The sequence below is a fragment of the Toxorhynchites rutilus genome, chromosome 2 (assembly GCF_029784135.1).
Source record: "Toxorhynchites rutilus septentrionalis strain SRP chromosome 2, ASM2978413v1, whole genome shotgun sequence".
Classification (NCBI taxonomy): Eukaryota; Metazoa; Arthropoda; class Insecta; order Diptera; family Culicidae; genus Toxorhynchites; species Toxorhynchites rutilus.
In genome coordinates, this window is record NC_073745.1 from 108,301,672 (window position 1) to 108,317,192 (window position 15,521).

Here is a 15,521-nt window from a genome sequence, read left to right on the forward strand (position 1 = left end):
TGTGAATTATTATGGGATTTTTTTTAAAAGATCTAAGGACAAGAGTTTACCCAATAAATAATCTGCTCAAAGAGAGCACACCATTTGTATGGGACTCGAACTGTGAAGCGGCGTATAATTGGGTAGAAATGGAAATGCAATCGGAAAGGGCCCTTGTACACTATGCCTTTAAATTACCTTTAGTGCTGGCTATAGATGTCTCGCCCTATGGTGTCGGTGCCGTCTTAAGCCACATTTTTGCGGATGGAAGTGAGCGTCCTATCCAAATACGCTCCACAAACGCTTTTCGACTCAGCAAAGATATAGTCAAATTGACAAAGAGGCGTAGGGGAAATCAGGGTAAAACCGACACCCTAAGGATTCGACTTGTAATCGTTACAGAACCTCTCTTCAACAGTTTATGAACCATTCTACAGTATCTGTTGATCATTTTTTGAGGAGAAGATAGAATACAAAAATTGATGTTTTCAGGCCCTGTCGGGTAAAACCGACACCATTGAAGAAAAGAATGAAAACTTGTTACAATAATTTCAAACTATTAAGAAGTTATCTATATACTAGGTGGACACTTTATGATCCCAACATCCACGTGAAATGTGCCGATGAACGTTGAACGAAGGGACACTATGAGCTCTGCCAGGATTTTTTATTGGCATGCCCGATTACAGGTTGGTTTTGGCTGTTCTATCAGTTCAGCTCAGCCGTTTTGTCTTTCGAATATAAACACGAGGAATCTAAATAAGTAAGAACGTATTTTTCCTGTCTGTGAAACACAAACCAGGTGTCGGTTTTACCCTGACTGAAGGTGTCGGTGTTACCCCGAATGGACTCGAAATTTCAAAACAATGTTTTCGAGCATTGATAAGCAAAAACACCAGCTAGCGTCTCACAAATCACACTGAACAATGATCTACGATGAATTAAGCTCATAAAAGTATCGAATATTCCAAAATTTTCCGACTTAAACACTTTCCACGAATAAAATTTTACATGGACTGTCTTCTGTTTGATAGCCAGTTCTGTTTTGTTGTTTTGGCAGCAAAGCGACTTCCGCAGCTGTTGTGTGACTCGAAACGTAAGAAATGACAAGTGTGTACAGGGGACATCGGAAAATTTTCAAAAAAATTACTTCTTACTGAAAGAAATCTGAGGGTGTTGGTTTTATCCACAGTGTCGGCTTTTCCCTGATTTCCCCTACGCTATTGTATTTGGCGTGAAGAAGTTCCACCAGTACCTTTTTGGTCGAAAGTTTGTATTAATAACCGATAATAAACCGGTAGCGCAGATATTCTCAACAAGCAAAGGCCTACCCGCTCTGCCTGCAATGCGAATGCAGCATTATGCCGTGTTTCTGGAAACGTTTGTTTCCAGATATCCGTTATCGCTGTTCAAAGGAACATAGAAACGCAGATGATATTTCTCGTCTCCCAATTGCTAGCTCCAGTTCATAGTTGGGAAACTCCTTCAAAACCTTTCCAGCATATATATGCTGACTTTGCCGGTCCATTTATGGGATTATATTTCCTGATAATCGTGAATGGTTTCAGTAAGTGGCCATATGTGAAAATCATTCCTGAAACTGAAACCATTATTCAGTATATAAGAGAGTACTTTGCTACTTTTGGTATTCCATCAATTCTTGTTACTGATCGCGGAACGCAATTCACCTCAGAACAGTCTGAGTCGTCGTTTTTTGAAGAAGAACGGAATAATCCATAAAATGGGTGCTCCGTATCATCCCGCTACAAATTGGCAAGCTGAGCGTTATGCTTAGACTTTCAAAGACAAAATCAAAACAGTTGTTCCCGTTCAAACGTTCAAGCCGAACTTCAGAATACCTTGATGGCTTATCGACCTACGATTCATTCAGCAACGGAGAAAAGTCCATCGATGCTAGTGTTTGGACGGCAAATAAAATCTAGAATTGATCTTATGATCCCACAGTTGCCAACGAAATAAAAAAAATAATCGGGGTAAAGAATACAATGTACGATTTATTGATATCAATGGCAGGGTGGCAGCGTGGGTTTCCCTTCACATGCAGAGAAATGGTGATGTGTATTTATCAAAGAGAAGGTCGGTAAACTTCATTATTTGGTAGAATTAGATGATGGAAGAGTGTGGTGCCATATAGAGTAGCTGAGCCCAAGTATGGAAAAGTTCATTCGCTAATTAATTAAATCGCTAATTATAAATCATTCTTGTATCTGCTTGGAATAATCATGGCGAAGGGAATGCAGCAAGCAATCGTGAGATTGCACGATGAATCATTTTTCATTCTCCGACCATCATCATTCGGGGCTGAGAGTGAACATAACAAAACCAAGAGTGGAAAACAACATTGGTTGCATGAATACTGCTTTGGAAGGATCGCACGAAACAAAATAACGAGTGAGTCAAAATAGACTCAAACGTCGTGTATGTATGATTTTATTTTCCCTTCTACTCTCTTCCTTGTCAACATTCAAATGCATTTGCTATCGGCAATGCACATGAATCAACCTTTCCGCTCACCAATAACTTGCGTTAATATCGTCTTTTGCGTTAGCTTAGATCGTTTCATACTAGAAACAAAAGAAATGTCATTGCAATAGTGCACAGGAAACAACTCGATTTCAATTATCTACCTATATTTTACTGCCGCGATCGAGGCTCAATGTTTGCTGTTTGAGTGAAAAACAAATGATTTTACAGAGACCCTTGCTGGCTCAAGGAAAAGTTTCCAATTTGATTCTATCACCATCTCACGTCATTCCGAGAGGCAAATGAGAGAATGCAAAATTCTCTGAGAATAGATGAGCGGAATAGAGACAGTATAATCCGGAAATTGGCTCGAATAGTAGTTCACAAATAAATCATGAATCATCTAGTTTAGAAAGTCGGAAGGATTCGTACGTTCATATCATTGAAACTGGTAGTGATCTCGGTCAAGCCTCTACAAACGGCAGAACATCTGATAAGTCGATGTCATCGGGTAATACACTTGTTAGAAGGTCAACAAGAATCAAAAGATCACCTGTCCGGTTGGATTTGTAACATAGGGTCGCGTATGAACAAACACTACTAACATTCCCCAATCCATTTGTTCCTATCCCTAATTATATTTTCTTACCCCCGAGAAGACCGCGGGTAAACGTTCATTCAAAAACTAACAAATAAAATTGACAATTTAGTTAGGCTTTCTCTTAGGGAGGAAGAGTTGATATGTATTTACCAATTTACCATTCCATATTCACCTTGATCTATGCATGTCATGACATCACCAGTCTAGTACAGTGCAACATTGTTGGTTACCATCTTATGTTCACCAATAAAAGAACATTCGGGATTGAGTAATCAATGAGAGAACGTGTCTTTCATCCTTTTATCCGAAAGCTTGCCCTGTACAGTTATAACACATTAATCTATCATTAATAGAATGTTTCGAAAGCTTGTTTTCGACATACAAAAGTAGTGAGAAACGATCTGCATTGAATGTCTGCCTATAATAATGATGCTTTTGTTTTTCCACAAATCGGCAACGAACTTTGCGAACAACCCAATGTGAGCTGCTCTGATTTTTATTTTAATTCTTCCTGATTCTTAAAAATTATCGTTGGCACACCCCTTACTATAAAATAACTGACGAGCGTAAAACGAATATAATCTTGTTTAAGCTACTGAAGTGGAGTTAGACAAAAAAGCGTTAGGGTGCTCATACACTGTTTGACCGAAGCCAAATATTTGACTCTTTTTGACAGATAAAATTTGGTCAACGTGTACTGATCAAATATATTCTACACAAAACACGACAAGCAAATATTCAATTATTGGATGTCTAAAATATTTTTTCAGTCTGTTCTTCGAACCTGTCGGTACATGGTTAGGTTACCTTGAATATTTCAGCGGATTTTTTCCATGTTCGGTGTTTGAAATTGTTTACCACTGTTGAAAATTGAAATGTGGCGAACAAAATAGTGTTTGTACAAATATCAAATCAAACCTTATCTGTCAAAAAATATCAAATATTTGACCTCCGGGCAAACAGTATACGGCCACCTTTAGAGACGAAGCTTTTGTTAGAGCCTGTTAGAGCGAAATGGCGGTAGCAAAAGAGCACATGCAGAGTTGCCAATAATATTTTTCAAAAAACTGGAAGATTGCTCTCAAAAAAACTGGATCCAGAAGAACCGTTTTATTTTAAGAAGATTGGCTATGATTTATATAAAATTAATTTTTATCCATTCCAATGCTCAAGAAATAAAATTTTGTTTGAAGCTTCGTGTAGTAATTATATGGAGTTCAAAAAGATACGAATTAGCATAAGATACGTGGTAAAATACCAAAGAAAAATACCATAAACAACTTCCCATAATTTTATTTCAATACTCAAATGAGCACATTCAATGTATAAACAACACTGCTCAAGTATTACTTTGATATTGAAATTATCAAGTTTTGGTATTGAGAAGCTGTTTCTCTCATTTTTTTTGGTATTATTCATTGGTAATTTACTTCTTATATAAGACTTGTTCAAACCAAATTTTAGTATAAAGCTCAAAATGAGGTATCCTTAAATATTATCTCTTATGGTAGATCGATTGGTCTGAACTTCAAAATGGTTTTGAGGACAACATCTGATATTTATATAAATTGAAAAAAAGTGTAGCACATTGGGTAGGCTGTTAAATAAGATAGAAATTGAGTGATAGCTGTTTTTCAAGTAGTTTGATAAGTTTCCAGCATTCGGTTTTCTCTTCGTTTTAGCATTTCCGACAAAACATCGACGAATTGAACGAAATGGGAAGAACCAAATAACAAACTCGCCTGTCGCAGAAGTCCATGAAGTACATGGAACACGACTGAAAAACAGTATATTTTCACTACACGCACTGCGCGCTAACCGTATTTAATTCGGAAATGTAAGCAATACTGAGTTGACTATATAAGAAAAGAGAGATCGATTCAAGGTCGAACGATACATGTCAAGAAAAAATTGCTCAAGGAATACGTAGGAGGAGGAAGAGATAATATTTATCATTGTAAATTTATTTTACATAAAATGGATAAAACTAGAGCACACATATAAAAAAACTGGATAAAACTGGACGATATTCCAAAAAACTAGAAGATTTTAGGGTTCAACTGGATGACTGGAGTTCGGCTCAGGAACATCTTCCCGTATTGATACCTTGTTAAAGTGAGGTAAATTTCATCTTTAGCTTCCGGAATTCATTGCTTTCCTGTTTCACAATTGACTGTCATTAGAACACTAATGAAATGTCACAAAAATGGACTTGATGATTTGTATGGGTGGTTTACTAGCAATATTGCGGAATCTTTAGGTTAGGCCTGAAGACTTTTGGTCCATGCAATAATAATTATGTAGTCGTCACAATTGAAACAAATTTAGAGTTTAGTGAATAAGAACATTCGTTTATTGGGTTACGATAGACTGGACAGATAAAATTGTTTATAGGCAGGCAAAATGTTTCTAAAATAAGTCTCTAAAATACAGTAACTGTTAAACGCTCCTCTAGAGGTAAGCTTCAGCCCTAATACTAATCCGTGTTATTTTATAACAGAAATGTACAAGTTAACTGCGTTCTATATAAATATTGTCCAACGTACTCCTAAATGGCTATTCAACTGTATAAGTTGTACATGTACAATAATATTTCAAACCCTCAAGAAATAAAATATAAAGTGAAAAATACAAAAATCATATACGATTTATTTTGCCCTATTACTGGAAGCAGGCCGGATCGCGTTGGCGCATGTGGGAGCCGATGTGTTGGCACCGTTTCGCCTGGCCTTTATACGCGTTTGCAGCGTTGCCAGCAGCCCATTCAGTACATCATGGTTGGGTATCTTTTTGGCGAACAGTAGTCGTTTCACGGAATCGTCATACGTCAACAGCGCTACCATGTTCTGCAGTAGGAAACCTTGGCAAAATTCTAGCAACTTCTGCGCGTTGTAAACCTGTGTGAAGTGAATTTGTTTTAGAACGGCATAATGCTGGAAAGATCTTAAATAATACTGACCTTTGCGTGAATATACATAGCGACAACATTGTCGATATCGATCATTTCGGCACAACGTGCCTCGGTATACCGAAGAAGCCCCTCCAGCTGGAAGAAGCTTGCTGCAGCCATCAGCTCGAGAACGTCATTAGCGGCTACATCCAGTGTATTGCATCCTCCACTATACAAGAATTGCATCACCAACTAGAATTGAAATTTTACTAATGTTATTACCAACCCACCTTCGTAAACCTAATTTTATCAAAGTACCTCGAATATATGGTAGCGAATATCATTGATCTGCACTGTAGGCGTTCCAGTGCCTTCGTTCAGCTTTGAACTCAGCATACTTTGAAGTCGCGGCGAGGCCGTCACCAAAACAATCTTGTGTCCGTAGAAAATGCGATTCTCAACTCTGCAAACAAATTCCGTGTTTAGTTAGAACAATTACAATGGTGCACATTATAATCTTTGGCTACCTAAACGTTACATCGCTCAGTTCAGGATTGTTTACGAACTTTGGATCGATTCGGGATCCAGCCGATGGCTGCAGTACTGGTTCTTTGATTTGTTTGATTGGTTCCCAGCCGAAGCAGGTGCTGAAAATATCTGCCAACAGAAGTGTGGTTCCTTCCTTCTGTAATACAGTGGGACGAAATATTTGGAAGCTCAGTTAGGTGATTGATAGAAAACAAACCTTGCTGTAGCGGAAAATGTTGAACAACAGTGGCAGACACTCGGTTACGAACTGTTGACTGTAGTCGTCCGGACAGACCTGCAGGAAATCCTGCAGCAACTGATCGATGACGGCATCCAGTCTCAGTTCGTGTGCAGCTGCCAATGCGTGCATCCAACAGTGTAGCGTCCAAGGAACTCCGAGCGCGCGCAACTCAATGGTAATATCTAATCAGGTATGACTCGTTAATCGTGATAATAAATATATCGGAAGTAACCAACTCACCTAGATGATTATTTTCTGCACTGTGGTACATAGCTTCTTGGAGACTTTTGATCTGTGTTTTGTTCAGCGTTGGTGGAACTTCCGGTTGGCGTTCAAGCTGACTGCGACTGGTGCTGTCTCCCTCGGCGAGCATTTCTTCCAGAGAGAGTACTTCTCGACTTCCAGGAGCAAGTGGATGGGATAGCAGTTTCCTGAGAGAAACTCTCTGACCGTGCGCAGCGGCTACCGAAATTGCACTAAAAAAATACATATCGTTGTGAAGATCGTTCTTAAGCGTCGATGGGCTTATGATGGGTTTACCTGTAACAACCCCGTTGTGCACTACCGGAAAAGCAAAGCGAGTCTTTCAGCTGGGTTGATAGAAATGCGTGCGCACCATGGGCTAGTAGCAGCGAAACGACCTCCACAACTCCGCCACCGCTGGCCACTTGTAATGGAGTCAGCGTACATTTGTCCTCACTTAAGCGAGCGCCTCCTTCCACATGAGCACCTCGTTCCAATAGTATCCGCATCGCGTGGTAGTTCCCCTTGCAGGCTGCGAAAGTGATCGCCGTCCAGTGTTGTGTCTCCGGATGAATTGCCGGACAGTTCGGATGTCCTACGATTGGAACCTCTATGTTCGGATCGGCACCAGCATCAAGCAGCGTCTGAACAGCTGCCTCATCATTACGAAGCGAAGCGATCATAAGAGCAGTCATACCTTGATGATTCAAAGTGTCGTACCGGGTCGTGGGTGGGATTAGTGAGAGAGCTTGAATGAGAAGCTCTGGCCGACCGGTTAGCATCAAACGAAACGCAAGTGCATAAGTTGCTCGGCGTCCGCATTCGCTCGAGTCCTCCTGTAAATAAAGCGCTCGCGCTCAAAACATTGTTTCGCTTTAAGGTTTTAAACATTTATAATCCGGAATCACAGTTAATATCATAGCAGCGGTCATAGTAGGCGTATCTGAAATCTTTTCAGGTTGAACCGATTTGTTTTGATAAAGTTGAGCAGAATGGATTCCGGGAGAACAAGTTTGATTTTGGATACCCCCACATTAAAAATCCGACGTGGTCAATTACTAGAATCGCGAAATCGTTGAAAGTGGCTAAATCGACCGTGTGTGATGTGCTGAAACGTCTCTGTGAACGTACAATTGTTGTTCGGATGGTTCAGAGGACGCGTCGTAGTGGAAGTTTCGATCGGAAGCTGAGGTTGAAGGTTTTGAGAACAATTAAGGCAAACTTGGGAATCTCGGACTACGACTTCAGCTAAAAAAACACAACTCAAATCAAAGTTCCATCCGGAGAATTCGTATGTGAGAAAGTTATTGTAGTTTCCGTGCCTTCAAGCAACCACACTGAAGCAAATCTGGCGCCCAAAGGACGCACTCGAAAGTTGGACAACAAGGTTATGACGAAAGCAGTAGGAAGACTAAATCGAGTAGTCGAGCGAGTAAAAGTTCAATCGTGGCTGAGTGAATACCAAGCTGGCGCAGTCCAACAAGTTGCAGCCTCGGGAACAGCTCACCAGTTTAGTTTGTCCAAATCATCTCATCCCATTGCTGATTCGACGTTGAATAATACTGCGCTTCTGACCCATGATCCCTACGTTACCCTCGGTACAAACCAGTAGTCCATTTGGTGGGCATACAATCAGTCAAGTCAACCAATTTTTTCAAGTTCATTCTTCGGTACCGGTGCGTGATATTGGTCTGTCAGAAGGGCAACTGGCTGCGAGGTAAGTAATGCCTAGGGAGACCTTCTCAACGGAGGTATTACTTGCGACATTTTTTATTAGTAGTACTTAGTTGAGATTCCTTTGCGGAATAGAACCCCCCGGGGGGTCTTCGTAGATACTTGGTTGCGCATTCGCTTACTCAATCGTGAGTTCAAACTCAGGGCCCTCAATTGACCAAGAAGAAATTTCTTTGGCGAAAAATTTCCCGGCCAGAATGGGAATTGAACACCAACCACGCGGCCACGGGAGCACTAAGGTGGAAAGCTATCAGAAAGAAAAACTTGTGCAGAAGCTTTCTCATACCGTATCGAAATCCTAACGAATATTATCGAGTGTGTCTTACATCAAAATCTCCACTGTTTGGTTGCATACACTCTATTCCGATATTTACCTGTAACTATCCACGGCAATGGTCAACAAATCAGTACATTTGCTCTCTGAGATGACGGGTTTACCTTACTCGAATCTGGTATTGCATCGATTTTGGGTATTACTGGACCAACGGAAGCTCTCTGAGATGACGGGTTTACCTTACTCGAATCTGGTATTGCATCGATTTTGGGTATTACTGGACCAACGGAAGATCTTTGCTTGAACCGGACAGGTAATATATCGAGGGAAGAGAAGGGATCTCAACGAGTTACTGTGGAGATTTCCGGATATAGAGAGAAGTGAAGACGCAACAACATGCGGAAAGTGCAGAAGCCCCGACTGCCAAGCAAAACAAAGCGGTACGAACTGTAAAGGCTCGTCCACATTATGCCGAATGATGACGATCGGCCTGTATCAGGCGGCATATTCGGTTCGTTATGTAATGTGGACGCCCCATCGGGTGCACGAAGCCGAAGTCCCATCGGATGCACGAAGCCGTTACGAACACACTAAGCACAATGTCGTCAACCACGGCTTACAGAGACCGTGTACAGGAGCCACGAAACGAGTGCCAAGCACATCAGGATTGACGCCAGTAAGATCCTGATTACGACATACTGGTTACGACATAGAAAACGGACACGATACGGAAACGATTTCAACACGACGCTAAAGGCTGACAGTCGTACTATCCTGTTCCCTGAGTAAGGAAGGGTGACACCGTCCTGAAATGGCGTTTGGGCTAATAGTGCGGTTGCCCCCGTCCCGGTAATAACTTGGCAAGTCTTCGGGTACGTTCGATGCTCGTCTAGGCCCAGGCACTAGGTACTAGGCGTCAGATGTCACATTCCTGATTTGCGCTGATCTGGCTCTGAACACGGTCCCCATGAAGGACCGTGTCAACCCCTGCATGGCCTCACTGCTTGCATAGATAACCATGGGATCACTGGTAGCGACTATGTACAACGAGCGGAGATAGCGGCCCGAAGTTGGGACCCAGAAAAATATGAATAGTTGCAATAACACACCAACAAACGATGGAGAGGAGAATGTGTTCGCGAGAAGCGGACGAATGCTGAGGTCACCTGTCACTCGAGTAGCCACAACGAGTACAAGCAACACAAAACAACAAGAAGTGTTTGCTGCCCAAGCATTCCAAGGAGATCTTGGCTCCGTACAGAGCCAGTTGTTTACGCTGACCTCAAGCGCATCCCAAGAAGGGCAACTTGGGAGGCTCAGCATCACGGACGTTAGGAAAAAGGTCAACGAACTTCACGAGTTCGTAAAGGACAAAAACAATGTCCACTTAAAAATAAAACATCTGGTGACGAGCATCAGATCGGTCGTCATGGTTGCTGAACGCGAGCATAAGGAGCTGCAGATGAGAGCAGAGGGTGCTGAAAAGGCTCTGCTCGAGGCGAATGAGAAACCCGTCGAGATACTTGAGACGCCGAAGGGTCCTCTGAACACACGATCGGACAAGAGAAGGAGGGACACCCCAGGAGAAGAAGAAGAGCTGAAAAAGGCCAAGAACGATCTGAGTAACGCGAAAGGAGGTGGAAGCAGTGAATGGCGTACTGTCGATAACCAGGCAGAAAAACGCAAAAAACAGAAGGAGAAGAAGAAAAAAGTTGAGCAGGAAAAGAAGAAACTCGGACCTCGAGTGGAGCGAATCAAGGGCGATGCTTTGATCGTTGAAGTGTCAGCAGGAGTATCGTATGCAGCTATCCTTCGGAAAGTGAGAGACGATCCGGAGTTGCAGACACTGGGCGAGAACGTCGTGAAAACTAGGCGCACGCAGAAAGGCGAGATGCTCTTCGAGCTTAAAAAAGATCCAGCGGTAAAGAGCTCTGCTTTCAAACAACTCATTGAGAAGTCACTAGGGGAGGAGGCGAAGGTGAGAGCTCTCTCTCAGGAATCAACCATCGAGTGCCGGTATCAGGACGAGATCACGACTGTTGAGGAATTGTGAACTGCGTTACAGTCACAATGTGACCTTGGCGATGTGCCAATGACAATCCGGCTGAGAAAGGCATACGGTGGGACACAAACGGCCTCGATACGGCTCTCGAAACAAGCTGCGAATAAACTGGTGGAGAAGGGTAAAATAAAAGTGGGGTGGTCCGTGTGCCCGATGAAAGCTCCCCCTCGTATGGCCAAGCAAATGGAGAGATGCTTTCAATGCATGGGCTTCGGTCACCAGGCGAAAAACTGCGGTGGTCCTGACAGATCGAAATTGTGCAGGAAGTGCGGGACGGAAGGTCACGTTGCTGGAGACTGCACAAAGCAACCGAGGTGCATGTTGTGCAAGGAGGAGGACGGAAACGACCACGTCACAGGTAGCTTCAAATGTCCGGCGTACAAAAAGGCGATTGCGGGTTCGCAGTAATGGAGGTTACCCAGCTCAACCTCAATCATTGCGACATAGCACAGCAATTGTTTTGGCAGTCAACAACTGAAACTAAATGCGACGTTGCAATGATCGCAGAACCGTACCGAGTTCCTCGCGATAACGGAAAATGGGTGGTGGATAAAGCAGGAATGGCTGCAATACTAGTGATGGGAAGGTTCCCCATCCAAGAAGTGGTGGAAAGCTCACAGGAAGGTTTCGTGATCGTCAAAATCAACGGAATCTTCATGTGTAGTTGCTATGCACCCCCAAGATGGTCAGCGGAGCAGTTTCACGAGATGTTGGACGTACTCACGGATAAGGTCAGCGGCCGCAAACCAGTCATCATCGGAGGAGACTTCAACGCCTGGGCTGAGGAGTGGGGAAGCAGATGCACCAACGCCAGGGGGTACAGCCTACTAGAAGCCTTCGCAAAACTAGACGTCACACTTCTGAACGAAGGCACTAGCAGCACCTTTCGAAGGGACGACCGCGAATCCATCATCGATGTAACTTTCAGCAGTCCATCACTGGCGGCTAATACGAAGTGGAGAGTGTCGGAGGGATACACACACAGCGACCACCAGGCAATCCTGTATAGTGTCGGCCAACGGAATCCCGCAGCGGTACGGAATACAAAAACCTTTGAGCGGAAGTGGAGGACAAAGGTTTTTGACAAGGAGCTTTTCGTCGAAGCACTACGCATAGCCAGCAGAACTCTTAATCTGAGCGGCTGACAGGAACATTGGTGAGGGCATGCGATACAGCGATGCCGAGAAGACTGAACCCGACGAATGAACGACGTCCAGCCTACTGGTGGAACGAGACACTCAGCATCCTCCGCGCTAACTGTCTACGAGCCAGAAGAAGAGTCCAGAGGGCACGAACCGATGTAGAGAGAGAGGAGCACCGCGCGTCTTTCCGAGCGACCAGAGCCGCCTTGAAACGAGAGATACGTAGGAGCAAATCGAACTGCTATAGGGAGCTGTGTCGAGACGTCGACGCAAATCCTTGGGGTGAAGCATATCGAATCGTGATGGCGAAATTCCGTAGTTCAACGACTCCCATGGAATTATGTCCGGAAAAACTCGAGGTCATTGTGAATGAACTCTTTCCGCAGCACGACCCACCGACGTGGCCACCCACACTGTACGGTGAGGACGAAGCAGAGAACGCACAAGTCACCAACGAAGAACTCATCGCGGTGGCAAAAGGTCTAAAGTTGAAAAAAGCACCCGGCCCCGACGGAATCCCCAATGTGGCCCTGAAATCGGCGATCCTTGCTTTCCCCGACATGTTCAGGGTGGTGCTGCAGAAATGCCTGGATGACGGTCTCTTCCCTGCGGAATGGAAGATACAAAAGTTGGTGCTGCTCCCGAAACCAGGAAAGCCACCTGGAGATCCAGCGTCGTATAGGCCTATTTGTTTGTTGGATACTTTGGGAAAGCTCTTGGAAAGGGTTATTCTCAACAGACTGGTGAAATGCACGGAGGATGACCACGGATTGTCGAAAATGCAGTTCGGGTTCCGGAAAGGAAAGTCGACAGTGGACGCTATTCGGACAGTTATCGAGAAAGCTCAGGTCTCGCTTAAACAAAAACGAAGAGGCGACCGTTACTGCGCGGTGATTTTGATTGACGTGAAGAACGCCTTCAATAGTGCCAGCTGGGAGGCCATCGCCGAGGCGCTACACAGATTGAAGGTCCCTAGCTACCTGTACAGGATACTGAGGAGTTATTTCCAGAATCGGATCCTGGTATACAACACAGACAGGGGACAGATAGTGAAGAATATCTCGGCGGGAGTTCCACAAGGTTCCATCCTAGGTCCTACGCTTTGGAACACGATGTACGACGGTGTTCTAAGGCTGAAGCTACCCAGAGGTGTGGAGATCGTGGGCTTCGCGGACGACATCGTAACAACGGTAATCGGCGAGACGCTTCAGGAGGTGGAAATATTGGCGACTGAGGCTGTAGACATGATCGGTAGTTGGATGGACAGCGTAAAGCTCCAGATGGCATATCACAAAACCGAGGTGCTGTTAGTGAGCAATCGTAAGGCAGTGCTGCGGGCAGAGGTATCGGTCGGAGGACATACCATCGTTTCGAAGCGGGCGGTGAAGTACCTCGGAGTCATGATCGACGACCGGCTGAACTTCAACCAGCACGTCGACTATGCATGTGGGAAGGCGTCAAAGGCCATCAACGTGGTGGCGAGGATCATGCCAAATAGCTTTGGCCCAAGCAGCAGCAAGAGGCGTCTCTTGGCAAGTGTATCTTCGTCGATACTGAGGTATGGTGGCCCTGCCTGGTTGGCGGCTCTGGAAACCCACCGAAATCGGAGGAAGCTGAACAGCACATTCCGACTCATGGCCATGCGAGTCGTAAGTGCTTATAGGACCATTTCGACAGAAGCTGTGTGTGTAATCGCCGGAATGATTCCCATCTGCATCACTCTGGCGGAAGATAGCGAGTGCTACAAGCGACGGGAAAGCAGAGGTATCCGGAAATTGTTGAGAGCGGAGTCGTTGGACAAATGGCAGTATGAATGGGATACGGCAGAAAATGGTAGATGGACGTACAGGCTGATACCGGTACTTTCGACCTGGTTGAACAGGAAACACGGTGAAGTTAACTTTTACTTGACGCAGTTTCTGTCTGGGCATGGCTGTTTCAGGCAATATCTACACCGGTTCGGGCACGCAGTTTCACCCCTCTGTCCGGAGTGTGGAGATATGGAGGAAACACCGGAGCACGTCGTTTTTGTCTGTCCCAGGTTCACCGAAAGGCGCGAGGGGCTGCCTGCACTTCATGTCGGGAATATTGTGGAGGAGATGTGTCGCGACGAGATGATCTGGAATGCCGTGAGCAGTGCAATCACACAAATCATGTCGGAGCTGCAGCGAAGGTGGAGGGCTGACCAAAGTGCTGACAACGTCCGACGGTGAAAGGTGAACAACGGCGACGGCTGTTGCAAGAGATGGTACCTCACGAGAGTAGCTGTGACGGGGTGCGCGTTGTGTTGGAGGGCACCACCTAATCGGCTCTCCGCTGGGAAGAGAAATCCTGCGAGGGTGACTGTGACGGGGCGCGCGTCAAGTTGGAGGGCGCTTCCTAATCGGTGCACGTCTTGACAGGTAAACGGATGCCGATTTAATAACTACGACGGAGTGAGTGTCAAGGAGGGCGTCTTCAAACTGGTGTATACCCCACGAGAGCTGCTGTGATGGAGTGCGCGTCATGTTGGAGGGCACTACCTAATCGGCGCTCCGATTGGAAGAGAAATCCTGCGAGGGTGACTGTGACGGGGCGCGCGTCAAGTTGGAGGGCGCTTCCTAATCGGTGCACGTCTCGACAGGTAAACGGATACTGCCGCGGAGAACAGCAAAAGGCCTGCCTGACAACGCCTGATCGTGGCCTGGATGGAGGAACACCGCGAACATTTCGAAGGAACGAGCATCAAGGATGAAGCCACGATCAAAATGGTGAATACCCCACGAGAGTAGCTGTGACGGAGTGCGCGTCAGGATGGAGGGCACTGCCTAATCGGCGCTCCGTTGGGAAGAGAAATCCTGCGAGGGTGACTGTGACGGGGCGCGCGTCAAGTTGGAGGGCGCTTCCTAATCGGTTCACGTCTCGACAGGTGAGAAACCCCGCGAGGGTGGCTGTGACGGGTTGCGTGTCAAGTTGGAGGGCAATTCCTAATCGGTTCACGTCTCGACGGGTAAATTCAAAATGCCTGCGAAGAGGACATCAGCGCAGTGGAATTAATAACGAATGGAAAGAAAAAAATATTGAGAAAAAGGGAAGGACAACGCTAGTTAGCGTTGAAAACTCGAGAAGTGCATGAGCACAGCCGCCCCCTGAAGTAGTCGCCTAGATGTGGTCCCAGGGGGAATAAGGCAACGAGTAGAGGGCTTGGTTTTTGTGGGTGCGATCCCCACTCGACGTCTGGGTTAACCCTTCCCAGGTAAGGCTGGTAGAGCGTTCCTCACCTCTTAAAAAAAAAAAAAAAAAAAAAACGGCTTACAGAGACAAGGCTAGTTCTTTAGCGAGTAAACATTTTTTTTGATGACGT

General features: G+C 45.1%; 1 protein-coding gene across 1 annotated transcript in view; it reads right to left on the reverse strand.

The window, feature by feature from the left end:
- Positions 1-5,423: 5,423 nt before the first annotated feature.
- The window catches only part of LOC129764694 (ankyrin repeat and BTB/POZ domain-containing protein 2), a 31,970-nt gene continuing 21,872 nt past the window's right edge, over positions 5,424-15,521 (reverse strand). Inside the window, exons 4-10 of the mRNA XM_055764049.1 lie at positions 7,264-7,802; positions 6,964-7,199; positions 6,700-6,905; positions 6,482-6,639; positions 6,273-6,417; positions 6,024-6,206; positions 5,424-5,961 (exon numbers count right to left, since the gene is read on the reverse strand). Coding sequence (XP_055620024.1) covers positions 5,713-5,961; positions 6,024-6,206; positions 6,273-6,417; positions 6,482-6,639; positions 6,700-6,905; positions 6,964-7,199; positions 7,264-7,802 — 1,716 coding nt within the window. The 3' untranslated portion in view covers positions 5,424-5,712. The remainder of the gene's footprint in view (positions 5,962-6,023; positions 6,207-6,272; positions 6,418-6,481; positions 6,640-6,699; positions 6,906-6,963; positions 7,200-7,263; positions 7,803-15,521) is intronic.